The sequence below is a fragment of the Temnothorax nylanderi genome, unplaced genomic scaffold, assembly GCF_030848795.1.
Source record: "Temnothorax nylanderi isolate EJ_2023f unplaced genomic scaffold, tnyl_v1.0 TNYL_tig0355_pilon, whole genome shotgun sequence".
NCBI classification, from domain to species: domain Eukaryota; kingdom Metazoa; phylum Arthropoda; class Insecta; order Hymenoptera; family Formicidae; genus Temnothorax; species Temnothorax nylanderi.
Genome location: NW_027249417.1, coordinates 64,178 through 91,780, shown reverse-complemented (window position 1 = coordinate 91,780; position 27,603 = coordinate 64,178). Strand labels below are relative to the sequence as shown.

Sequence of the window (27,603 nt, the reverse complement as noted above, 5' to 3'; positions counted from 1 at the left end):
CTATCGAAAGCCGTGTGCAACTTTGCAGAATTCAAAATGGCGGTCCCAAGATGGCGCTTCAAAGTGCCAAAAATCTCTTCGTTCTCATATGAACCTTGGATCTTTAGCTCATTCATGATTAAAACAGCTCTAAAATGACCTGTGTTAGAGTTAATAGTAGGTTGACCACGAATCAGTAGCTGGGTGATCGAAATTTGGGATGGTAATCCAATATGGTGGCCAGAAACTTCATTTACGCACCGCAAACTACTGACAATTGACCGGATCTACTTGAAAATGGTTGTGCGAGTGGTTCATGGACTGTATATGACAAATCCGATCCCAAGAAGCAAAATCCAAAATGGCGATGATCGGAATCCAAGATGGTGATCCAATATTGCGTTCGATCCACTCTGTATTGTAAGTCACTGGAAATTCAGCAGATCCACTCAAAAATGATTGCGTGGATGATTTTGGGACTGCTCATCATAGATCTGACCTCAGTCAAGCCAAATCCAAAATGGCAGATCCAATATGGTGGCTGAACACTCCATTACGTACTGCAAATCCTTGAAAACCTGTCGGATCCTCTCGAAAATAGTCCTGTAGGAGTTTTTATGGCTTCTCATTGAGAATTCGGTCCCAAAGAAACCAAGTAGGCATAGACATGATCTGATACAAAACAGATGGGACCCTAGATTTTGGCAGAATAATCCAAGTTGACGAACGGGTGAAAGGATCGGTTCCTTTGATATGTCGATTAATTTGCTCTCATCAATGTCCATTGTGTAGTAATGATCTAGCAAAGTAAACTCGCATGTTATTGTGCTAACCCGTCCTCTCACGTATTCTAACATTATTGGGATTCACCGACTTCGTGGGACTGACCTTTTCCTTCGTCTCATTCCTATATTACTATATCATTTGGTTCAAACATCATCTGACACCTACATCATTTCAAACCACACCTAATATCGAACGGTATCAGCTGTCATCTCCAATCAGAAAAGCTTTCTGCATTTTACAGGGTTAAGACTGTCTTTATATTTGAATAAAGCCTGCATTTCTTTTCTTATTTTTTTAATTTTTCTGATTTTTTTGTTTTTTTTAATCGACATATCAAAGGAACCAATCCTTTCACCCGTTCGTCAACTTGGATTATTCTGCCAAAATCTAGGGTCCCATCTGTTTCGTATCAGATCATGTCTATGCCTACTTGGTTTCTTTGGGACTGAATTCTCAATGAGAAGCCGTAAAAACTCCTACAGGACTATTTTCTCGAGGATCCGACAGGTTTTCAAGGATTTGCAGTACGTAATGGAGTGTTCAGCCACCATATTGGATCTGCCATTTTGGATTTGGCTTGACTGAGGTCAGATCTATGATGAGCAGTCCCAAAATCATCCACGCAATCATTTTTGAGTGGATCTGCTGAATTTCCAGTGACCTACAATACAGAGTGGATCGAACGCCATATTGGATCACCATCTTGGATTCCGATCATCGCCATTTTGGATTTTGCTTCTTTGGGATCGGATTTGTCATATACAGTCCATGAACCACTCGCACAACCATTTTCAAGTAGATCCGGTCAATTGTCAGTAGTTTGCGGTGCGTAAATAAAGTTTCTGGCCACCATATTGGATTACCATCCCAAATTTCGATCACCCAGCTACTGATTCGTGGTCAACCTACTATTAACTCTAACACAAGTCATTTTAGAGCTGTTTTAATCATGAATGAGCTAAAGATCCAAGGTTCATATGAGAACAAAGAGATTTTTGGCACTTTGAAGCGCCATCTTGGGACCGCCATTTTGAATTCTGCAAAGTTGCACACGGCTTTCGATAGCTCTTACCCAGAGCTACCTCTAGGCGCAAGGTCGTTTTTCTGCGATGAAAACAATTATGGGCAGGCCGGTATCCCGGTTGACAAATTTTGCCCCATATATATATATTTTTTAAATAAATATTTTTATAAATTGGACAATTTTGAAAATAGATTAATTTCTTCAGAAATTTTTAATTTACATCCCCAATAATAATTTTAGTTCTAGAAGACGATCAGGACAAACTTCTGATTTGAGCAGCAGTAAAATCTGAAAGGGAGCAAACAGCGAAGTTAGAAAATACTCAAGACGAAGTAAAAGATATTGATTAAAAATTCCATATAAAAAAAGTGTATTATCGAAAAAAAACATTGAGAAAATACAGAGTTAGATTCAGAGAAAAAAATTTTTGTAAAAGATTCAATCCTAGTTAGTTACAAAATTTATTTCGTGGAATTTCTAAATTTTTGTGACTTCTTCTCGTTCTTATTTTTTTCAATATATTTATTTTCAGAATAATACGCTTTTTGTGTATCGTCTTGAGTATTTTCCAAAGTCGCTGCTTGCTCCCTTTCATAATTTTTAGCAGCTTGAATTAGCAGGTCGTTCTGACCGTCTTCTAGCACTAAAATTATTAAATTGCGATGTAAATTAAAAATTTTAAAGAAATTCAAATTTTAAAAAAATTCAATTATTTTCAAAAAATTGGCGTCCAATTAAAAAATATATATCTATATATGTGTATATATATATATATATATATATATATATATAGATTATTAAAGAAAACAAATATTCGTTTGCTTTATTAAAATTTATAAATTCTTATTTAAACTCACAATAACTGAATTCTTCCATTGCGTTGACGAATACGTTATTTCTTGAAATATTGAAAATAATATTTCTCAAATTGACAATTAATAAATGAAATCAGCCACTAATTTATTGATTTAAACGATTGCATTCAGATTTTTAAACAATTGCATTCAAATCAGACTTTGGTACATAATTTACTGGTTTTTTATTAGTAATTTAATCCAGAAAAATACTATAAATTAAAAAATATCACCTTTTTAAAAAAGAACCGCCAAATTAAAATGCCCTATAGCACAAACATCGGTAACGAAAAATTATATACTTTATAGCACTCCCCGGAAAATTCTACCCCTACTTCATATAGAATTCTTTGAAATTCGGTCAATTATTTCCGGAAAAATTGGAAAAATTTCGGAACCGGTTTCCAAAATACAATTCATTAAGATTCGATCAATTATTTCCCGAAAAATTGGAAAAATTTCTGATACCGGTTTCCAAAAAATCGGTAACGAAAAATTATACACTTTATAGCACTCCCCGGAAAATTCTACCCCTAATACCTACCTATTTGTTTGATATCATTTGTAAAATAATCTTTCAAAGAGATTATCAATATTTCTCTGAAGCATAGAGCCATCCGATTCGAATCATCTGTGCAAATAGAACGACGATCATGATTAGTATATACCTACATAAGCGGAAATTCTGCTTATTTTAATATTTTGTTTTTTGTGTGTGTTCTGTTAACCATAATGTATATATTAATAAAAAAAATTTTTAGTACAATTCAGTATAATATTAGAAAATAATAAAAGAAAATTTTGACCAAATTTTTTTTCTGACACATCTGTGAGAACCATTAATTGGATAAAAAATAACATCAATTGCGTTCTTATATATTTTATATGAATGATGATTCTCAATATTGGATGAATTAATTGTTAATTTTTTTGCATGTACAACAAATCAATTTTACCAATACAAAATCCAGGGATATATTTACTAAAATCGGATAACTTATCAGGAAGCTCTTTTTCCATATTGGTAATTTTACACAAAAATAACTTTTTTTAAAGAAATACTAAGAATATTTAACCAGGTTTAGAAGTGTTTGTTAGGTTTCTATGGCAATCTTTATCGTAAAACTTGAGTATATCCATGAGTATATCTAGCGATCGTCATATCTTACTTGCAATCATTGACATGTGTCAACACGACGTCAACGCGGTATGACAATTCGAGACCCGAACGTCTTGATAAAGCGAGGAAATTTACGCGCACATGTGTGCGACTTGCCGAGGACGTCTGGTAGCAATTTGCCGAAATTACCTCCAAACGCAAGATTCTACAGTCGTTGGAAGCGAAACCTTCAGAAGCTCGTTCTTGTTGCCACTCGACATCCTTTAACACGTTCGGTCTTTCGTAGTCAAACAGCCGTTGCTTTCGAAAAGAAAAGGCACTCAAAATCATCTCATCGATGGATGATCCATCCATTTAGTATGTTAAGGTACGAGGATTAAAGGCAACAGCTTTGACTCCTTTTGTGAACACTAATGTAACAGAGAAAACCGTTACCGTGTAGGTTCTACTGGGACACGATAATGACTATCATTTTTTTATATATTTTCGTGACGGTTCCGCATATTATGTGCTTCTACAGAATCGGAAAAAGTAGCAGTCCTGAACGTTGGAATATTGTGTATCCAACTTACGCCATTTGCATCATCGATATATTCCTGAATTTTATCACCGGATTTATATCGCCTGATGGACATGAGATTTTTCTTGACACCACTCTAGTAGCACGGTGATTGCACTACAATAACATATAGATTAGATTCATTAATTTCTCACTGATTATGATGTGTTTTTCCTCTATTCTAAATATACAAAAATGAGAAACGTACGTATATTTAAACAGACGTTATGTGAAGGGATACTTCTTTGTTGATCTTATCAGCTCAGTACCATACACGTGGTTTTATCCTACACTTATCTTACCACCTGGTCCAGATTCGAATTCTGCGTTACTTATTCTCGAATTCTTGCCTATCTTGAAATTGATTCGCATGCCTACAGTACGGCGAAATATTCAACAGATCAATGCGGTAATCATCATAATATTGTACAAATATTAATGGCTTGAATTTTATAAATAAATTAATTTAAACTGTTTTTTTTAAATAGAGTTGTGGGATTCCTCAAGCTCAACATATAACAATATGGCTCATTATTTTAACATTATTAATATTTCACTGGAGTAGCTGTGTAAGTTATATCTTTCCCTATATCGTCATGCATATACAAGGAAAAACGATGGAAGTACGGTGATTTCTATAATTAATTTGGTCTCCCAAAAATATTTAGAAGTTACTTCTTAGCCAAATTTTTATATAAAAATATAATTATATATAAACTACGTCTATATATGTTTTCTTTCTCTTGTATAATCTTTGTTCGTATAATATATACAGGAAAAATAATAAGAAAAAAAGTTAAAAAACAATTAAAAAGATAATTTTCGTATTATTTTTGTGATAAAGAGTAAAATTTGAGAAAATGAGAAAAAAATTGCCCATATATAATTATATATATGTATAAATAATAGTTGAATATAAAAATATAATTATATATAATATTGTATATAATTACAATTTTACTTTTTGTAAAAGAAGCAATGCAAAAGTTATTTTTCTATTTATTTTCAGTTATTTTTTTCTATATATATGTTACAGTTAAAACGCAAAATCTTTCAAAACCCGAATTTACTGGTAAATTCTAGTTTTAACTAAGCCCTTTCGGTAATTCGCGTTCTTTCTAACTGAAAGAATTTAGTTAAAACTAGAATTAACCGACTGCTTTAGTAAATTCGCGGTCTAACGTGTTTCTCTTACAGTCAAAACGCGAAATCCCTCAATCCGGCAATGCTATACATATATGTGTTACGCCCAAACACCGAAATCGCTCAATGAGCGAAAAAAACATCCACAACGCGTTGTGGACGGTGCTGATCATCCAAAGACCAAAATGAGATATTTTTTCGGTGTGTGGTCGTTTTTAACCTCTATTAGTGACGCGCTTTAAACACTTAAATACTTTTAAAGCGCGTCTCTCACACACACACACACACACACACACACACACACACACGCGCGCGGGGGGGGGTGCAAGGGGGGGCCTTCGGCCCCCCTCCCGCACCCACCTCCGCCGGTAGGCAGCGTGGACCTCGCTTTATAACTTAAAGTACATGCAAGTTATGCAGAACGCGTCGTGGACGTTTCTCAAATGCACACATCGCGTTGTGGATAATAAAAACGACCACACACCGAAAAAATATCTCATTTTGGTCTTTGGATGATCAGCACCGTCCACAACGCGTTATGGATGTTTTTTTCGCTCATTGAGCGATTTCGGTGTTTGGGCGTAACACATATATGTATAGCATTGCCGATTGAGGGATTTCGCGTTTTGACTGTAAGAGAAACACGTTAGACCGCGAATTTACTAAAGCAGTCGGTTAATTCTAGTTTTAACTAAATTTTTTCAGTTAGAACGCGAATATACTAAAGCACTCGGTCAATTCTAGTTTTGACTAAATTATTTCAGTTAGAACGCGAATTGCCGAGCTGGCTTAGTTAAAACTAGAATTTACCAGTAAATTCGGGTTTTGACGGATTTCGGGTTTTAACTGTAACATATACAAACAGAAATTATACAAAACAAAAAAACATATATGGACATATTTTATATAAAATTATATATGTATATTTAGATATGTTTTCATGAAATTTTTTATCGGGCTTATATTAAATCATTCTATAAATAGAAAATTAGTAATGCATTATCTTTGTATTTATACAGTGGAATAATTTCAGAGCTCAGATGCATATTATATTTCGACAAAACTTGATGATAAGTCTAATTGGGAAGTGTATTTAGTATTTATGCATATTAGTGTGAGTAATTTGATCGGCTCTAATTTCGTAGAGTTTGACAGTTTTGGTATTTTGGACACAATAATAAGATGCATACTTCTACTCTTGGGGAAAGGCTATATAATTTACTTGATTGGTATTAAGTCATTTCTCGCTATATTAACATTCTAATATTTTATTTCCTAGCAAATTCTTCAATTTTTATTAAAATAATGTTATTTTTTGCTCTTGTGTACAAATGTAAATAAAACAAACATAATAAAAGATTTTGTGATCACAGTCACAATCCTTCAACTCTTGGAATCATCGGCAAAGCCAAAACTCAAATATCAACGAATTATACACGAAGTGAAAGAGTACATTCATCAGAATAAGCTTCCATTATATTTGCAAGACAAGCTGATTTTCTACTATAAATATCGTTACCAGGACAACTTCTTCAAGGAGAATATTATATCCGACACTCTTTCAGGTTAGTTAAAAGCAAAAAGACTTGAATAAGAAAGCTAAATTATATTAGCTAACTACTGGAAAGATAAACTGACAAAGTACGTATTTCTCTATAATATTTTCTAACATTCCCTTAGATCACTTAAATCAAGAAACTCTATTTCATAGCAACCAAAGATTGCTAGATATCATGATTCTTCATAATTTGCCCCGCAATGTCCTTGGTGATTTAACAAGTAATTATTTTTTTTATATTGATAATATATTGATAATAATAGCAATATTTGTTGCTGCTATACTACTACTATATTGTTAGTATTACTATTACTACTATTACTACTATTACTACTATATTTACTACTATTATTATATATACTACCCCGGGAAAAAATGGAAGAGATCTGAACAAACTTGATCAGATCTCATCAGATCCGATCCACTCAGATCTGGTTTGATCAAAATATTGGCCCTATCTGATCAGATCCAATCAGACATGAGTAGATCTGATCCGATCCTAGCGGATAGAGTCAGATATGTAACGAAAATAATCTATTATATCTGCTCAGATCCAATCAGACATGAGTAGATCTGATCCGATCTGGTGTCCATCCACTGCAGAAAATTGTTGTTTTCAAATGTTATTTTTTAAATGTGCCACTTTATTATAAAAGTGGACTCCACGATACAAAAGTTGTGCCGTTCCACGATTTACATAACTTGGCGCAACTTAGCACGACACTGCCGTGTCTGATACCGTTCTTATACCACTGTTCATCAAATTTTAAATACGAGAATCAGATTCCGTCGGATGCCATCTATCGGATACTTTGAGATGCAACATTATGATCTGATCATATATAATCTTATATGACTATATAAGTTTATATGTAATTATATTATTTTATCAGTTTAAATTATAAGGTATGTTTGCAAAATAATTTAAAAGATTTATATTTTATATATACATATACACATTAATCTTTTATATTTACCTATTATTAATTAATTTTGCATGGTACTTTTTTAATGGAATATTTATAATAAATTCTAAATATGGTGTCGAAATTAACAATTATTATTAAATTGGCAGAGACTATATTTATTATATATGTTAATGTTTCAAAATTGAGAAAACTGTTTTTAATATAAAAATTAATTGATTTTTTGACCAAAAATCATTTAAGCTTTCCCTTTACAGAGTTAATATTATATTTGATATAATGTCCAACATTGGGTGTAAAAATTAATAATAGACGATTTGAGAACGAAATTTTTATAAGTTCTATACTGACGAGATCTGCTCAGATCCGGCAAGATCGGAAGAGATCTGATTGGATCAGCAACACAACTTTGTAAGCCAAGATTGGTCTTATCTGGTGAGATCAAGATATGTCTGACTAGGTCTGCTCAGATCCGGCAAGATCGGAAGAGATCTGATTGAATCAGCAACACAACTTTGTAAACCAAGATTGGTCTTATCTGGTGAGATCAAGATATGTCTGACTAGGTCTGCTCAGATCCAGCAAGATCGGAAGAGATCTGATTGGATCAGCAACACAACTTTGTAAGCCAAGATTGGTCTTATCTGGTGAGATCAAGATATGTCTGGCTAGGTCTGCTCAGATCCGACAAGATCTGAGGCGTAATGTCTGCTCGTACTTCAGGAGATCTGAAGCAATCAGATAATGTCCGATTAGATCGGAAGAGATCCGATTGGATCTGCAATTCAATATCGAACGGCAGCAATGGTCAGATCTGGTGAGATCGGATTATAGTTCAGCATATCTGGCTGCATGTGATCAGATATGGCCATGCAGATCTGGCGAGATAAAATTGTATCCAATCAGATCTGACTTTACTTGAATTTCAGATCTCGTTGTATCAAATTTTATCAAATCAGACATGGTCAGATCTCCTCCATTTTTTCCCGGGACTTCCACTATTATTTTTAATAAAAAAATTTTTATATACAAATATACATAAATACATATATATAATTATATATAAAATATGTCTATGTATATTTTTTCTTTCTCTTGTATAATCCCTGTCCAAATAAAGGTGTCCCTGCACTCACAATCAGTACCAAGTTTGATACAGCGGCTTTAACACATGAAAACAAGTCATAAATATGTAAATATCCGAAATAAACATATATCCTAATCCTAACGCGGAGTTATAGGGTATTGAAGTTTTCGTAAGATAATACACACATAAATTGAAGTAAACGTTGTTTAATGTTCTTTATTCTGTTAAAAGCTTTACAAAAGATGTAGAAAAATTCCCCCAAGAGTCAGAACAACTATAGCAACTGACACTTAATACTGTCGATGTCATCCGCGAAACATATATATTTTTCAAAAAGTTTAAAAGAATTTATTAATTTATGCTAGAAAGTGTGTTGAAGTCGACAGAGGAATTTTTGAGCACCTTTTGTAAAGCTTTGAACAGAATAAAGAACATTAAACAGCATTTACTTCAATTTGTTTTCTTATAAAAGCAACTTCAATACCCTATAACTCCGAAACCTGTTCGGATTCGGACATATGTTTGTTAAACATGTTCGATTTGTTAAAGCCGTTGTGCTTGTTTTGGCACTGAGTGCAAGGAGACCCTATATAGAAAAAATAATAAGACAAATAATTAAAAAAAGAATTAGAAAAATAACTACAATTAAATAGAAAAAAGTGCTATTTTTAGTTGGACTAATTTTTGTAGCCTAGTAATATTTTTTGTATGAATTAATATACTTTTTTACACTCAACAAACTGCACGATAATTTGTCTTGAATTGGTTTAACTTTTGATGCTAATAAGCATTCTTTAAATCATTGTAAATAATTTATAGAAAGTTAAATTAATTATTAATTTAACACTGCGCGGACACCGTGTTTTTAGAGCACTCATTCGGATACTCTGGGACTTTTAAATCCAGAGAGTTTTTGAAAGCGTTTCTATGTTACAACAAATCTATAAAAATTCATGTATCATCTTTAAGATTTCAAAAAGTGATTTCTACACCTACATAGGCCGGAACTGTTGTAATTTTCTTTTAAGTGTTAAAACGTCAGGAGAAAACTGTAAAATGCAAGTTTTTACAAATAATTACATATTTCTTGAATGTGTGGCTACAAAAAAAGTTGTTCAAGGGTTTTGTAGTTCAATAATGGTACTTAAAAGGAAAATACACGAAGAGAACCCCGGCTCCAAAAAGTTGAATTATTGAAGCATCTAAAAATGGATAATTTCGGTATTTATACTATACCGACGTTTCTTGAGAAAAAATAAAAAAAATCACGTTTTTTGTTGATAATATTGTTAATAACTTTTTATTGCGCGTTAATTGTGCGAAGCAAAATAAATCTCACTTATAGCACCTCAAATCAAAGCGATTCATGGTGGTTGCAACCTGGGAAGATTAATTGGAAGGTTAACCCCCTAAATTAGTCTAATATGACTGGCCTAATACGGAAAAAATGAAATTTGAAGACAAAAGCAATGTTATTTATTTATTTTTTTGAAAAGATTACTTCTTGTTTATTATTTATAAGCAGGATCAATATTAAAAAAAAAACATTAAAAAACACGTGAGATGCAAAATTACTTACCCGTGGACAAAACTAACGAGGTAGAGCGAGTGATGCTAGATGGCAGACGGAACAGCATGCTACAGCATGTGAGCATGGCTGTGCAAGGCACAGCAACGCACAAGTTCCTCCGTGTAGCTTGCCGACACGCCGAGCGTAATATGCTGTTCCATCTGCCGTTTAGCATCCGAGGTGGACACCCTGGGTCTTTGAAGGCACACACTACACTTCGATTGCTGATCGGTATCGCGCAACTAACTGTCAATGCCGCTTGGCAGTTACATGCCCATTATCACCAAATTTTTTTAGGGAGGAGAGCCGACGTAAGCGCTGAAGCCATTCCTGTGGGAATCATAAATGAAAAATCGCCTTAAAAGTCTCACGGTGTCCGCGCAGTGTTAATTATGTGAATGTACTATTCTGAGATTATATTTCAAGATCGACAAATAAGCAGTTTGTAGTTTGCTGAATGGGAAAACGTACATATAAATTCACACAAAAAATATTATTATAGGCTACAAAAACCCAGCCTGACTTCTCTCTATTTAATTGTAGTGTTGACACATCAGTCAAATTTTATTTATTATTGTTTAGAAAAATAACTTTCGCATTATTTTTTTTACAAAAAATAAAATGGCGATTAGAGTGTACAATATTCTTATATACAGGATGTTTCCAGACATTTGCGACAAACTTAAAGGGGTGTTAGATCTCGGTAAATTGAACAATTTTTGTTAAGTAACCTGTGTCCGACGATGCCTCCTTAATAAACCCTAAAACACCACGCTAGATGTAACACACTTATGTTTGTTTTAAGAGGGGAAACCACTGTGACGGCCGGAAAAAATGCTATTTTCGTGAATTTTTTTGCGAGAAATAATAAATTTAATGAAATTGGTTTTCTATTCCCTTACGGAAAGAAACTACAGCCAGTAAATATTACACTTGTGTAGTTACTACAGGACCACCTGTAGTTATCACAGAAAGGAACACAATAATCTGTAGTTATTACACGCTGTAATTACTTAGTGCGTGAAATCCCTGTAATATGGAATACACGTCTAATCATGAAGAGTGAAATCCACTACACGTGTAATCCACTATATATGTAATATACTACACGTGTGGTAAGTGACTTGTGTAGTAGACTACACGTGTAATCCATTATATGTGTAATATACTACACGTGTGGTAAATGACTTGTGTAGTAGACTACACATGTAATCTACAAAATGTGTAATACACTACTACACATGTGTATTAAACGTAATGCTACCAGTAATCCATAAAATTTGAAATAGCGAGTCTTATCATATATGGAGGGGTAAAAACCACAGTGGTGTAAGTCAAATTTTTAAAAATATTTTCTCGTGTGCATAGATGCAATTTATATATTGTACAGATTGCATCTATGCACACGAGAAAATATTTTTAAAAATTTGAGTTACACGACTGTGGTTTTTACCCCTCCACCTCCATATATAGTATACTTTTACTTCAATGCAGCTGTATATATATAAATTATTTCTATAAATATTGTTTGAAATTTATTAGATTTAATGTATCACTTTTTAACCACATTTTATTATTTTTTAATTTCATATTTTATAAGTAATTTCATAATGAGCCGGCACTGGTTTCTGATATTCACCCGACTTTAAGAAATATTATATCATATATCCAATTAAAAATTTTATTACTCTTTTTAAACTGAATTTGTTTCTTAAGATGATTTTTGAAAAATTATATATTTGTGCTGGTTATGACATATGTAGACTATATATAACACTTACATCAAATTAAGAAGTAGTCTACCACGTAAGGCAGTTGGCTCACGATCCAGAGGTCCCGAGGTCCCGAGTTCGAATCCCACCAAGGTAAGTGTGTTTTTCAAATACAAGAAAATATTTATAATCATAGACTGCATCTTAAGAAACAAATTTAGTTATAAAAAAGTAATAAAACTAAGAAAAAAATAATTTTTTTTTATGCCGGGTGAATATCGGAAATCAGTGTCCTCTAGTATTAAGAGGACTGCAATCTTGTAGTCCTGTAATCCTGTAATATTTTCCTGTAATCCGAGCGTATAGTACGAAAATATTACAGTATATTACAATACTTCAGTCTGTAATTTTGTGTAATACTTTTATGTAGTTCCTGTAATATAATTTTCTGTAATCCGCTGTAGTTTCTTTCCGTAAGGGTTTCTTCAAAGTACATACATATATTGAATATATTATGCAAAATGTAAAAAAAACCGTTAAAAATTTTTAATATTAATACGCTTTCAGCGTATGGTGCCGTGTACCTCCGCAAAAAAATCGTGGGTGGAAGAAGGGGCGGTAGCTACCGCGCCTCCCCCGCAGGCAGGGGTGGACCTTGCAAGGTCCATGGTTTGCATGGAAAGTTGAAAACCCGAATCGTACAATGATAAATATTGTTTCCCTATAAGCAGACCGAAATTATGAATGAAAAAAAGACATTCAATAATATTTTATTCAATGTAGAGTAAAGTGGATATTTCGGATCAGATTCTAATTCGAATCAGCAAATTTGAAATGCCTCTCTAGCCGACTGTACCTATCATATGTTGATTTTTTTCGTTATTATTTATAGAGCCTATAGCTATCCCTTATAGCTATAGACAATTAGTGAAAAAAATCCACATATGATAGGTACTGTCGGCTAGAGAGGCAGATCTGATCCGAAATATGCACTTTACCCTATCCATCAACGCTAAATAAATAAAAATGTAATGTATAAATAAAAGAATGTAATGTATAAAGCTTCTCACCTCCAATATTGATAAAATTATGCTCATTTGACACGTTTTCGTACAATGAATATGAAACTTAAAAATGGCGATTATTGGACACATGCTGTAATTTAATCTTCAAATTAAAAATTACCATACACACACACACCACGGTCTTACATACCGTGACATGTAAGACCGTGACACACACACACACATGCGCGCGCGCGCGCGCATGTGTGTGTGTGTGTGTGGTATAATTTTTAATTTAAAGATTAAATTACAGCATATGTCCAATGTCTAAACGCTTTATGCTGTATTAAGCAGTAAGTGTCTGTAAAGAATTGCAAATCTGCCTTAAGGATATTAGGGATAAACGGGTGTCGATTGTCATACCTGTATGGTAAGAGTGTTTGATTGAGCAGAGTTGGATAGCCTGTTTCGAATATAACGGCACGTGTACCCTTATGAAAAAGTACACTCAACTTTGATGGTTAACACCCACCATTGAGAGTTAACACTCAAATTTGGGCGTAAGTTTAGTGTTTGTCATCAAAGTTAAGTGTCAACACTTAAATTTAGGTGTAGATTGAGTGTTGACCATTAAGGTTTAGGTAAATTGTGGGTTTAATCCTCAATGATGAGTGTTTATTGGGAGTTTATTCTCAATGATAAGTGTAGGTTGGGGATTAAGCCTCAATGTTTAGTGTAGGTTGGAGATTGATCCTCATCGTTGGATGTTGGTTTGGTGTTAACAGAGTGTTAACCTTTAATGTTCTATGTCGATTTAATCAATGTCGCCATGATCCCTTTATCGTTGGGTGTCGTTAAAATGTTATTGTGTTAATTTTCGTTAAGTGTCAATTGACGGCTTGGTTTATTGGAAAAGTGTTTCAGATAAAAGTTGAAAGGTTTGAAGGGGGCCAATAGACGATCTTATTGGATTTTGGATCCAGTGCCTGTATTGAGCCCAATAGGGCCTAAGTCAAATTTTTTAAATAAAAACCCCTATTTTTTATTGTACCATTTTTCTAGATAATACTTTTATATAATATATAATACTTTTTGAGATATTCAAGGAAAACTTGGTAACTTTTTCAATATATATTTAGCTTGTGATATCTTGATGATTGTTTGCCAGAGAAAAAAGTGGTACAGAGGACTTTTTAACTTAATTTTATTTTAAAAATGTGCTGTTGCAATAGTGTACTCCAATTTTTTTTTAAATATTTGTGTATGCATCTTCTTGGAGTGTTTACAAATATTTAAAAAAATTGGAGTGCTATTGCAACAGCATATTCTTAAGACAAAATCAAGTCAAAAAGTCCTCTATACCACTTTTTCCTCTGGCAAACAATTATCAAGCTATTATAAGCTAAATATTTAAAAAAAATTACCAAATTTTTCTTCAATATCTCAAAAAGTATAATGCAAATAAAAAATGTTTTAAACAAAAGTTGTTTATATTAATTAGTAGAAATAGATAATATAATAAAAAATGGGAGTTTTTATTTAAAAACTTGGACCCTACTGGGCTCAACATGGGTCCCGGACCTAAAATCTAATAACATCAATTATTCTCTTTGAACCCTCCAACTTTTATCTGAAATATTTTTCCAATAAATCAATACTTTCTGAGATAATTAACGGAGATAATTGGCATACAAAATAAAACTCACTCTGTGTAATCAGATATAAATAATAATTACAGTTTTTGTATTATGTTATAGTGTTACGTCACTCTTTATCAGTGGAAATTCATACGGTGTAGAGTAGCATGGAGCAGTTTTGAAGAAGAATGAGATAGAAAGATAATATCAATATTATTTTCTTAATATTGTATGTAATAATAGTATTAAAAATAACAATGTGATAAAATTTAATAAAATGATCATTAAAATGGTTTAATTTCTAGCAATATTAAATAAATATCATCTAATATCACACAAATATTTCGTAAATATCACGCAAATATTACAGTAATATTACCGTAATATTACTGATATATTACAGTAATATTACTGATATTCATTTTCGCGGACATTTTAATATTACTGAGATATCTCAGTAATATTACTGCAATATTTCTGCTATATTTCATTGTAATATTGCAATGGAAAAATAATATTGCTGTAATATTACTGAAATATTGCTATGTGGGATATATTATTGGTACGAACGCGAAAACAAGTCACCCTGAATTGCACAACAATAAAAACATCGATAAATCCCCCAAATCAAGATTTGGAAGCGTAATATAAAAGTATGATGTCAGTGTGTGTCGTGCGTATGTATGCGTGCAATGTTAGGTGATATCCTTGTCTATACAAGGACAGATATAGGTCGATAACATAGAAAATGGTAATTTTGTCGGTTATACAGACGGCTCCAGCATCACCTTAATTATTTAATTAAGACGCTTATATAAGCATCTAAAATTACATCAATTTAAAATGACCAGAATCCTTGGTCGAAACGCGGAGACGATTTGTCACGACGATTATAATCGTTGCCACGATTATAATCATTGCCAGTATATAGTCAATTAAAAATTCTTAATTGTGCTAATTATTCTCTGGCGAAGCAAATGTTACTTATTTGGTTTGAATATACACCTTTGACTGAAAATCGGTGTTCCATCTTATATTGTTTGTCATCTTAATACATTATTGTTATTGCGATAAATATTACCATATGCCTCAGTGGTCGAATTGGTACGACACCCGCACGGAATGAGGGAGGTTCCAGGTTCGAACCCTGGCTGAGGTAATATTTTTGGCAATAAATTTAATTATTTAATTAAGACGCTTATATAAGCATCTAAAATTACATTATTTTAAAATGGCCAGAATCCTTGGTCGAAACGCGGTGACGATTTGTCACGACGATTATAATCGTTGCCACGATTATAATCATTGCCAGTATATAGTCAATTAAAAATTCTTAATTGTGGTAATTTACAAAGCTTGTTTCAAAAGTTATAGGTTTCGATTTTAACGATACATTGATTTATTGTAGATTCTTTGAAAATAGTGATATATCTTAAGGAAGACGTAATTTACAAAGCCGGTACTGAAGGCGATTGCATGTATTTTATAGCCAGTGGAACTGTCACACTGATCACATTTTCTGGAAAAGAAGTAATTGAAAATATTTACACAGAGAAAAAATAAATTTTACGTTTTTTTTTGCAATCACATTTAAGTAATGAGATATTCTTTAAAGATATGTCATCTTCATGATGGTGAGCATTTTGGTGAGGCTAGCTTGATCTATTCGAATCAACGCAGAGAGGAATCAGTTGTCGCTTTAGAAGTATGCGAACTACTTCGTTTGCAGCGTCGCGATTTCAAGCGCCTTTTTGCGGTAAATTCGGAGTTTTATAACAGTTTGGAGCATATCGTGCAAGAACATTCAAGAAAAATAAAAAAGCTGGAAGAGTAGAACTTAAATGAAACAATCAAGCAATAGTTTTATTCTCTTTATATAGCTGGAATTTTTATTGCAAGTTAGTTTCCATCCATCAATCATGCATAAAAATTGATTTTAAAAAAACTTGTTTTTTAAAACAAATATATTGAGCAATTCAACACAATAAATGGTAAATGTTTAGATTAAGGGCGACCTCACCGATTTCAATGATCATATATTGTCAAAGCCATGGCTCTGACTGCAAAAAATTTGGATCTTACTGTGCGTGGATTTTCTCTGGACAGCATTGTACTTTCCACGCAAAGCAAGATCCACCCCACCCCTGCTTATAGGACGAAACGAGGTCTATCATTGTTCGGGTTTTCAACTTTCCATACGAACCGAAGTCCACCCCTACTTACCCTTGCCTGCGGTGGAAGAGCGGCATCTCCTCCCCCGCCTACATGTGTGCTGTCTATACACACATCAGCAAATTACTTCCTTTAGCACTGACACAAACTATTATATTTCTTAAACTATTTTGTTCATAACTTTTTAATAAACAACGAGTGACGTCTAAAATTTTTTACAAGTTAGTCAGAGCCATGTCCTTGACAATATATGCCAAGGCCATTGAAATCGGTGAGGTCGCCCTTAATCTAGACATTTGCCCACGATCTAATTAATTCCTATACATATGTCATCCTATGTACTCACAATCAGTCATTATTGTAAGTCATTGTAGGAGAGAGATTCCTTTTCACTTATAATTACAATCAGTATATTATAATACAGTTTTTTAAGGATATAAGAATAAATTTATTTATGAAGTAGGTACATTTTTTCATGAATTGAATTAAGTCAATTCGATCATCTTTAAATTTTTATATTTGTAAATTTCTATGTTATATCATAATATTTCTAGTAATATTTTAACTTTATGACACCGTTCTAGTTCCTCTTTTGCGCTTATTAGAAGTAATATGATCAGTTCTCCCCAAATTAGTGTAACTGTAGTCCAGTGATGCGATTTCGAGCCGAGCACACCGGCGTGTTTCCCTCTCCACTTACGTACACAAAGACGCTCTATTCGTGTGGCGTAGTCGTCTCTGTGTGCCTAAGTGGAGAAGGAAAAACGCCGGTGTGATCGTGATACGATTACTCTTAATCGTATCACTGCTGTCTCGTAAGTAATTATGAATAAATTATGACATGAATTGTACGTGTGTTACATTATAGTGTTTCTTTTATTAATTAGTAACTATTAATTTTGATGAATTTATGATAATTATAAATTGTCATTTTATAAAGAAGAGAGAGAGAGAGGGGAGAGGGAGAGGGAGAGAGATTTGCTTAGTTTTGCGAAATAAATGAATGCATTACAATGTAGATGTACAATGATTACATAATCACATTCTATAAAAGTGAATACTTTACGAGATATTCATATTTTATATTAAAAACATCTTGATAAAATTTAAAATATCGCAGGAAATTCTTAACGAAAGAAAGCTTTATAGTGTTTTGAAAACGAGATCTACAACTTTTATTGCAAGGAAAAAATCAATTTTTATTTAATAAATTAGTCGCCTTTAAAATTTCTTGTAAATGACGAAATCTATGACATGACACATCGGAATCACGTATCCCCCTTCAAACCAAACAACTTTTGTCTAAAGCATTTTTTCTACAATCAAAATTAAAAGTTTTTTAAGTGGGTACATTAAAATGAGTCACCCTTTATATACCGTGCATACTAAAACGGAACGGCCAATTATCTCAGAAAGTATTGGTTTATTGGAAAAATGTTTCAGATAAAAGTTGGAGGGTTCAAAGGGGACCAATGAAGGATCTTATTAGATTTTGGGTCCGGGGCCCATGTTGGGCCCAATAGGGCTTAAGTCAATTTTTTTAAATAAAAATCCCTATTTTTTATTGTATTGTTGCGCTCACCGCGTCACACACGCACTCTCTCGCACTCGCGCACCCGCGGAAATAACGACACGTTTATTAGAAGAGTATAACGAATCTCTTTATTAAAGGGAACACCCGAGAACACGTCAGAACAGTTTAAAAGCCGAGGTTCGAATCTCTGGCTCCGTTGTTTAAACAGCGGCCCGTTGTCAAGGGAACGCTTCGCGACTTCTGCGGAATGACCGCTCGCTTCAGCTCGGAGTTCAGGGCCGTTCCAGCGCGGGCGTAACAGTATTATCTTTTTCTACTAATTAATTTAAACTTTTGTCTAAAACATTTTTTTATTTGCCTAATACTTTTTTAGATATTCAAGGGAAACTTGGTAACTTTTTCAATATTTAGCTTATGATATCTCGATAATTACACAGTGCGACAAACCAAAAAGGGATGGGGAATTTTCAAAAGAAATGAAAAGGTCTTGTGCCCCAGAACACGTTCCTAAAGGGATTTGGCTAAGTTAGCGCATTTAAGGTTCTTTCATTAAGTACAAGAGACAATTTAGCTAATCAAAAAATGATTAAAATAGGCCCCAAAACTTTATATCTGGGGTTTTTTTTTAGGTGAGGAAGCCATTTTTGGTGTCCGTTTTGATCGTTTAGACATTTAGGCTGCGTTTATTTACTGCCAGTACTGAAAATCTATAGTTTACGTCATGCACGTTATAGGGTAACTCCGGTATATACGCCGCAGCTAAGGATAACTTAATTTATCGAGTACTATTTACTATGTTTAAGGCAAATAAATTATACCAATAAAAACTTTATACTGTCTATTACTATAAAAAAAAGAAATATGAAATATTCTTTGTATTTAATATAAAAAAACTTTTAGAAACCCTTGCATTTTTGCAATATATCCCATAGGGGTGAGATATATGACATTCATGGGTGAAATATACTGTTACGTCAGAACCCCGGAATTTACGAATATTGGTTTGAAGGATAGCGAAAGAAAGGCTATCCAAGGGAGGGGGTATGGGAAGACGTAACGAGATCATATGTTATCTCGGGTTAGAAGAGCGCGTGCCTCGAGTCGAATGCACTTTTCGGGAAAACTCCAGTCGTGGGTCAACGTCCAGAAGGGACGATATTACGCCTACTGAGAGTTTTCGTGCACTCGCGGTCCTATTTTCGGTCAAGGATATAATATCCCTATTACCGGGGATCGGACCTTGTGGGATTTAGAGAGTTAGTGAATGGTGAGGTCTTAAATTAAATAATGGGAAATTAATATTATTTTGAAATTATTATGCATTTATTACAAGGAAAGAACAAAAATTGAAAAATCATTATATTACATGTAGTACGCGTGAGTGTGGTGTGTGGGTGCGAAATGACATATGTTCCGCGGGTGTTACACAGATTCGGAGGGGGGTCGGGGAGGATTTTTATACGGTGTCACGTCTTTTACACTCCCGGTCGTACCCGGGGCGTGCGACGGATCAAAAGGGGTCCGGGGAGAGAAGGGTGATGGGCCTCTCCGACGACTCCTCGCACGGCTCGGTAATCCGACGCGAAACTTTAATATTGGGCGCCAGACGCGTGGACACGCGTCCACGAAATACTCCAATACCGCGAAAATCCGGAAACACAAAACGCAAGAGATCCGGCGTGCGAGAGAGCGGCCAGCTCGACTAATGATTGTGGGCGGGGTTGATAAAAGGGCAGCGCAACATTTGGCGGGGTGACGCGTAAATTACACTCACATAGTTAATGAAATTGGAGAACAAGGTTTATTGTAAAGAGTCGTGGAATTAATGAACAAGAAGGATGAAATTATGAAATTCAGACATTAATTGTGTAATTAATAAGCAAAAGAAAGATGAGAATACCAAACTCAGACATTAGATAATTTTACAGGTTTTAAATGAACGCAGTTAGATAACGTAGCATGAAAAGATATTAGTCTCGAGCTTGGATGAAATACAGTAGTATCGGACAATACTGATAACGCGGGCGTCAAAGTAAACGGAGCGGATTAAATAATACGTTAATTCACAGCAAACGCGCCGACGGCGCCGTTACCAAGCAATGGAACGATAATCGGAGTAAACGCGAAATAATAGTATCCATAACACGAAGTATCACAAAATAGTAGTGGGTCACGCTCGGAGCGCGTGAACGCCACGGCCAAAACCGCACAGGAATTCTGTCGCCAAATTGTCTTAATCTAACGCAAGTATCTTAATCTAACGCGAGTATCTTAATCTAACGCGAGTAATAATCGTAGCGCAGTCATCGCCCAAGCGCAACACGCTATTGCCAGCGATACTTTAACGCGAAGAATGAGGGGCAGGGGCCCTTGACGCAACGCAAAATACGGTAACTAACGCGAAACTACGAAATTCTCGCGAGTAACAGCGCAAGATACTATAACTAACGCGAAGATACAAAATTACCGCGAGCAACAAAGGAACGCAATTATTCGCACGCGAAAATCAGACGGAACGCAATAATAAACGCGAATCACATTCCAACGCAATTATCCTAACGCAAGACGCCGAGCGCCATTACTCTAGTGAGAAACCGTTCAACGCGAGTAACACGCGAAAATAATTACCGAGTTAACGCGAATAATCATCCTAACGCAATTAAGGCGTCAACTAGTCCGACACGAATAACATCCTAGCGCCAGAAATATCCAAACGCGAATAATAATCCAACGCGAATAATCGGCCAAACGCAAGTAATAATCTAACGCGAATCCTATCTCAACGCGAGTACCATCGGAACGCAATTACTCCAACGCGAAAAATTACCAAACGCGAATGATACTTGGACGCGAATATCCTAATGCACGAAATTGCCGAACACGAAATATTCGAACGCAATTACTGTCGCGTGTGGAATCTAAGTCCCGACCGTACGAATTGCGACGCATAAAGAAAACGCGCGGCCGCGAACGCGAAGGTCGCGAGAAGTGACGAATTCCCGAGATCGAAACTCGTCATCGACGCATCGGCCGCGATCTCCAGAGGCTCGCAATTTTCGGTCAAGATCCCGTGGCCACGAGACCATTCCGGTGCCCCTCGCTGTCGTTCTCGATCACGAAATCTACGCCTGGTCGGCGAGCAACGTCGACCTGAGTTATTCCCGAGCGAGAGCGCAACCCGGAGGGCGGTATCGTGGCTTTACATGCTGAATATTACCGAGGCAACCTCACCGTTCGTCTGCTCACCCTCGAAAGCTCCTTGCCGTCGCCCCAAGGGTCAGGAGAATCGCCAAGAAAATCGACAGAAATATCGCCAGGAAAACCGCCAAGTACTAATTTAAGGAGGTTGGAGCGGTCCAGTTGAGTCAATTGACGGTTTAGAAAAAAGTTTTTTATTAGGTCATTAAAAAATCTGTATTAGGTATCATTTTATTCTCCATACGCTGCTATTGCATAAAACGTATAGTAAAAGTATCATATTATGCATCTTTATATTTTAATTAGCTAAAAACGAAACACTTTTTTGCCAATGCTAACTTGAAAACTTGTGGTATTGCTAATTATTTCAATATAAAAATGGCATGAATATATGTTTTGCCGTTGATAGAATGAAATAATGATTATTACTAATAGCTCCCTTGACAATTATATAAGCTATCGATTTTTTAATAACTTTCCGTCGATTATATTAAATACGATTGAAACTTGGCAACGTTGCACTTTTATGGGGTTGGTAGCAGTGCTCGCCTCTGTGTTGAGCCACGTAGCGGCAGTTGCTAAACGTAAACATCCCGGTGAATTTTCTGTCATTTTGGTTAAGGTTAGGATTACATTGCCGACGCCAGCCGACGCTGCGTTGCCACATCTACCTACTCGCGAACTATCAACTGCTGTTTCAGTCTAATTTCGATCACTTTAACTCGTAATATATTTGTTATTAGATGGTGAATACGTGTTTTCTTGCGTTCTAAATGTTCGCATTAATTTACTGTTCGCGTATAGGCACGTTTTTTGAGCGTTTATCTTTACTAGATATTAAAGAAAATTGGGATCAATCATCGCCGTCAACGCTTTCTCCATATAACCCCATGTAAAACGACGCATTTTTGGAAGCTAATATCTCAGCTCCTGGATGGTCAATAAATCTGAAATTTATTCCACACATGCGGTAGATCCTATACTATCATATATATTTTTTACAAACGAAAATCTTTGATTGACCAAACTGCTCCAACCTCCTTAATATCGCGACTGATAGTTTGCGATGCGTAGGCTGTCGAGGACGATCCAGGAGTGCTCCCAACTCCCCAACTCCCCAGGGGCTCCAAGCTACCGTACTAAACGCGGACGCCTAGTTTTAGCGCCATCTACAAAAGCGGGGGGAAACTCGTAGCCGGATCTTATGGCTTCTGTCCACAGGACGCGGAAACGCTTGCCGCGCGGCAAGAAGCGACGCGGTAGCCAATGCGACAGCATGCAGCTGTTTGAAAATTGGGGTTTTTGACCTCGTGTGACAACCGAGGGTTAAAGACAATATATTTATGTAACAACATAAAAATAAAAAAAATTATACATTATTATTTATTAAAACTCTTATATGTATCATAGTATGCATATGCTAAATCATGCAATTTACTCGTTTGTGTTAGTGGAATCCTAAAGCCCTTTAAAATATTATTAATTGTTTTTATATTACGCGTTATACATCCTGGGATATATGTATTTAAAATATAATTTTGAATATGTTTGTGTTCACAGTCTATACAACTTAAATTGTATTTAATACGAAATTTTTTTTCCGAATTAAAGATGCACCCTTTTACCTCGCACTTTTTATGTGACATGCTTCCTTAAAAAATCAGTGTTTAATAAATAATATGTTTAAATACATGAGCATCTTATATAAGACATTATAAACTAAAAACTAACTGAAATTATGAACTAACGTTGCAATTAAATTAATAAACATGCATACTGTAATATAAAACAGGTACTTGTCGAATATTCAAAGTCACGTTCAAAGTCACATTCAAAGTCACAATTATACTTTGATGTATCCAGGGCCGTTGCACAGGTTTTTCAAATCGTGTAAAAGCTACGCCAACACCGGTAAGCGGAACAGAACACGGCCCCAGATGTATCTGTGTAGAGCTCATCGATGTGATGTATATGTATGTGGTAGTAGCCTACCTAACGCCATCTACAAATCCGGGGGAAAGCTTTTAGCGAATCATGGGATCCAGTTCGTGTACGTTAGCTTGGACCCCTTGGTGCTCCCGAAATTTCGCTCGATGGCGGAATCGATTGCGCGCCCCACCCCGGGCGTACGCAGCCGCTCGACGCTAACGCGCGGACCAATTAGGGGCGAGCCCGCAAGCTCGCGACGTATCCTTGCGCAGGGCCGACAATCCCGGCTCCCGCAGGGCGCTTAAGGTTTCCTCGCGCGCACGATGATTTCGCCGGGATCCTTCCCGGTAGCGGACGAGACGCTAATGTCCCCGTGTTTCTCGTTTTCGGTCCGGGAATGGTGGCCATCTATCCCGCAGTCCTTTTTGCAGGTGAGGAGGGCAGGCGAAGTTCATTCCGCCCCGACGTCCCGGGGCCCTCTACGGGTCCGTCCGTCGCCGTATCATGCGCCACGCGCGTGTCCTTCCGCGCTCCCTTGCGCCCGCCGGCCTGCGAGTCTCGCCGCGGTCCGCTCGCGTCGATCGATATCCTGGCTCGATTCCTCTCGGTCGATTCCGCATTTTACGATCCGCTGCATCTCCTCAGGAACTCCAGTCTCAGCTCGGTGAGGCGCCACAAAATATCAAAAAAAAAGGATCAAAATACGGAAACGCAATTATAATTATGCCCCTGGAGATCTCTCGCTCTGACTCTGTGAACCGTCCTCGGGCGCGAAACGAATAATTATCGAAAACCCGCGCCTTGTGACGGCGGCGGGGCGCTGCCACGATGCAGCGAAACTGCAACGTCACAATATATATATATATATTTTATATGTTTTATTTATATATATATATATATAAATTTTTTAATAATGTCGCATTTACAACGTTAATGCGGAGTAGTAAAATGTTTTTCAAAGTTACGTTTTAAATGAACCGTTTAAAGTACGTAGCGAAATGAATATTTTAATTATCCTTTCTAAAAAAAGGCATGTTAAGTCGATAGTCGAATTTATTGTTGCCGCTTTTCCGCGATGCTGATTGGTTTTCTCGCTGCGCTTACTTCATTTGCAGCTGTCATCGTATATTTTGACAGTTGTGTGTATCAAGAAATTAATAGTGTAATAGTAATAGCATAATGTTAAAGCTAAATAGCGCGCGCGAAGCGCGCGTCTGTGGTGCTAGTATAATAAATTATATATAATAAATAAAATAAAGTGTGAAAGACCCTCGAAATTCAAATATAGATTAGAAAAGGCTATAAGGGTCACACGCGGATCAAGGTGCGTTTAAATATTATAGTGATTTATTAATCAAATTCCAACAATCCAAACGTTTCGGCTCCTGTCCGAGCCATCCTCAGTGGTATAATGTTAACAATAATAATATGTTCTCCTTCAACATGGTGAGATTACTGTTTCAATTTTACAGAAACCTAGTGAGACTACAAGGTCCAAATCTGTAAAGTAATTAAGGAGTTACATCCTTGTCTTAAATTAGAATATATAAATAAATATATATATATTATAGAGGGCCCTATATACGAGAAGAAGTAGTGTGTAGTCCGCGCTAAGCCATCGTTCCGTGCGGGCGTGTGCCGCGTGTTTCGACGCTCGGTTTCTATAACCGATTTCTTTGTCCGTCATATGCGCGCGTCGCGGCTACTACGCCTGTTATTTGTCGCTTGAATTACGGATAGGCGCCGTGGTGCTAAACGCAGGAAGAAGCGCACTGATTGGTGGGTTAGCGAGAAGGTCGCTAGCTACCGATACCGACAACAACCGGCAGTTTCTTTGCCCGCTCGTCTTTGCCCGGCAGTGTTTGTCCCTTTTTTCAGTGATATACGTGGGTAGTCTGAAAAGTTTTGAGCAAACCTCAAACATTATTTTTTCGGTCAAATTCGGTCAAATTTTTCAACATCGACACATTTCAAGTTGATGTTAGGCTCAAAACTTTTCAGACTACCCTCGTAATTATATTAAACAATTAAAAATGACGTCCCACACTCGGACTGATTTTTTTGCTCAGGAAGATCCGCATCAATTACGACATAAGGTAAGTAATAATCCAGCAAACATAATGCAACTTGTAAAACGTACGTACAGGTTAGTTGTAATTTCCTACTCAAGAAAGAAAATGTAGGAAATTACAACTGACCTATATATACGTTACAATGTTGCATTGTGTTTGCTAGGAACCTATCTAACCTAAAAAGTAATTTATATTATTTACTTATGTATAACAATTGTTCAAGGTGCACACTCGCGAGCAGGTAGCGCCGAAAAAATATTATGAAAAAACCACGGGAAAAATAAATAAGTGCTTTGTATCCAAAAGACATATGCGTCGATTAGTCAGAAAAGAATTATATAAAATTTTCTGTTACATAGATAGATAAGATAAATACGCTTATTGACTCCCCTCAGGGTTGCAAGGCGTTTTGTAGGGACGTTCCCAACCCTTTATTCAATTCTCATCCAATACTACCCTTCTCCTCTCACTTAACCCTTTGGACCAACGGCTTAACGTCTCTTTCCGAAAGACGGAGCCCAGTTTGCTCCGCACAAGAGCCTATCTTGCACGGAGGGCGCAGCTTTCGGAAAAAACTTTCCATGTTTACATGGCTCTAGTGGACTCGAACCTGGTTCCTCAGATTACGAGTCTGGCGCTCTACTACTAGACCACACTTCCGCCAAATTTTCTGTTACATATTATGTCGAGACAGGTCATCGCATTTAATGCGCGCGCCGAACAGCAGTACTGATATTTGTGTACGAGAGAAGCCGAGCGTCTTCGAGTCACGTGCTCTGCGAGTGTCCCCACGGGGAATTCAGTTACGAGCGAACTATTGTTCAGATAGTACGAGGTGTATTGCAATAAAGCTGTGTTCATTAGTCTATTTCTAACCAAGACATTCTAGATCATTCTCCTGCGTCGAGTTCCTCTCCTTTCACAAAGCTACCACAACTCGGATGCCTCAACATATTATTCTGAAGTATGTACATATATTGAAATATGTAATGTTTCGACATTATTCATGTATGAAAAATGTAGTATGTCGTTATAATTACAATAATTATGTGCTTCAGGAAACATTTTTCTATTTGCTTGGAGGAGACTCACCCCAGGATCAAATAAAACATAGCTTGGAAAAAATGTTTTCCAATAAATTGGCTATGAAATGCTCATGGAAAGGCCAGAAAGGAAACTTCGCCATAAGTTTACTTCTGATAATAGATATCATAAAAAATAAGACTTTCTGCATTGACCTAACTTGAAACAAAATTATATAAATCAATTTATTAAACTTCAATTATCCACTTTTGCTTGCATTTTATAGATGCTGCTCGAAAGCATTATCCGATATTAACGGATAGACAAAATTATGTTTCCGCCTGGCTTAAATATGCCAAAACACGTTATGATAGAGAGCAGGTACTTTTTTCATTCTACTTAAATGAATTACTATTGTAATGCAACTGAATTAATTTTGTGTCTTTTTTCTTGTCTTAGGCAAAAGCACAAGCAGTAAGAAATCATGCAGATGGTCCGATATAATTCAATAAGTTTATGAGGCAACTATGCAGAAGCAACGGCTGTTATAAACAAGGGAGGACACTCGTCGTCCGTTAAATCAATAATTTCACATTTGTTAAAATTTACGTATCAAATGGATTTGTGATATGTAACGTACACGACATTATAGTATTATAGAATAGATGTGCAATGACATTAAACCCATTTACTATCACAATACTGTATTTGTGTGT

General features: G+C 35.7%; 4 protein-coding genes and 1 long non-coding RNA gene across 5 annotated transcripts in view; 3 read left to right on the top strand and 2 right to left on the bottom strand.

Annotated features, from left to right (window-relative positions):
- The first annotated feature begins 3,852 nt into the window (after window positions 1–3,852).
- LOC139781696 (potassium/sodium hyperpolarization-activated cyclic nucleotide-gated channel 3-like) lies at window positions 3,853–4,434 on the top strand. The gene is made up of 2 exons (XM_071720578.1): window positions 3,853–4,130; window positions 4,206–4,434. The coding sequence occupies exons 1-2, from the start codon at window positions 3,853–3,855 to the stop codon at window positions 4,432–4,434; spliced, it is 507 nt and encodes a 168-aa protein (XP_071576679.1).
- Window positions 4,052–5,001, bottom strand: LOC139781697 (uncharacterized). Its single transcript, XR_011720639.1, has 3 exons — window positions 4,531–5,001; window positions 4,336–4,439; window positions 4,052–4,173 (listed from the first exon to the last, which is right to left on the bottom strand). It is a non-coding gene; the product is annotated as an uncharacterized lncRNA (long non-coding RNA).
- Window positions 5,002–5,560: 559 nt separating this feature from the next.
- LOC139781705 (potassium/sodium hyperpolarization-activated cyclic nucleotide-gated channel 2-like) lies at window positions 5,561–16,969 on the top strand. The gene is made up of 4 exons (XM_071720589.1): window positions 5,561–5,666; window positions 6,839–7,030; window positions 16,365–16,489; window positions 16,575–16,969. Exons 1-4 carry the CDS (start codon window positions 5,561–5,563, stop codon window positions 16,791–16,793), a joined length of 642 nt encoding a protein of 213 aa, XP_071576690.1. The 3' UTR covers window positions 16,794–16,969.
- Window positions 16,970–20,443: 3,474 nt separating this feature from the next.
- Window positions 20,444–27,603, bottom strand: part of Mocs2b (Molybdenum cofactor synthesis 2B) — a 57,254-nt gene continuing 50,094 nt past the window's right edge. Inside the window, exon 9 of the mRNA XM_071720570.1 lies at window positions 20,444–25,292. The gene's annotated coding sequence lies outside the window, so the exon portion shown is untranslated. The remainder of the gene's footprint in view (window positions 25,293–27,603) is intronic.
- On the top strand, window positions 26,841–27,391 carry LOC139781704 (uncharacterized). Its single transcript, XM_071720588.1, has 3 exons — window positions 26,841–27,094; window positions 27,174–27,268; window positions 27,347–27,391. The coding sequence occupies exons 1-3, from the start codon at window positions 26,854–26,856 to the stop codon at window positions 27,389–27,391; spliced, it is 381 nt and encodes a 126-aa protein (XP_071576689.1). The 5' UTR covers window positions 26,841–26,853.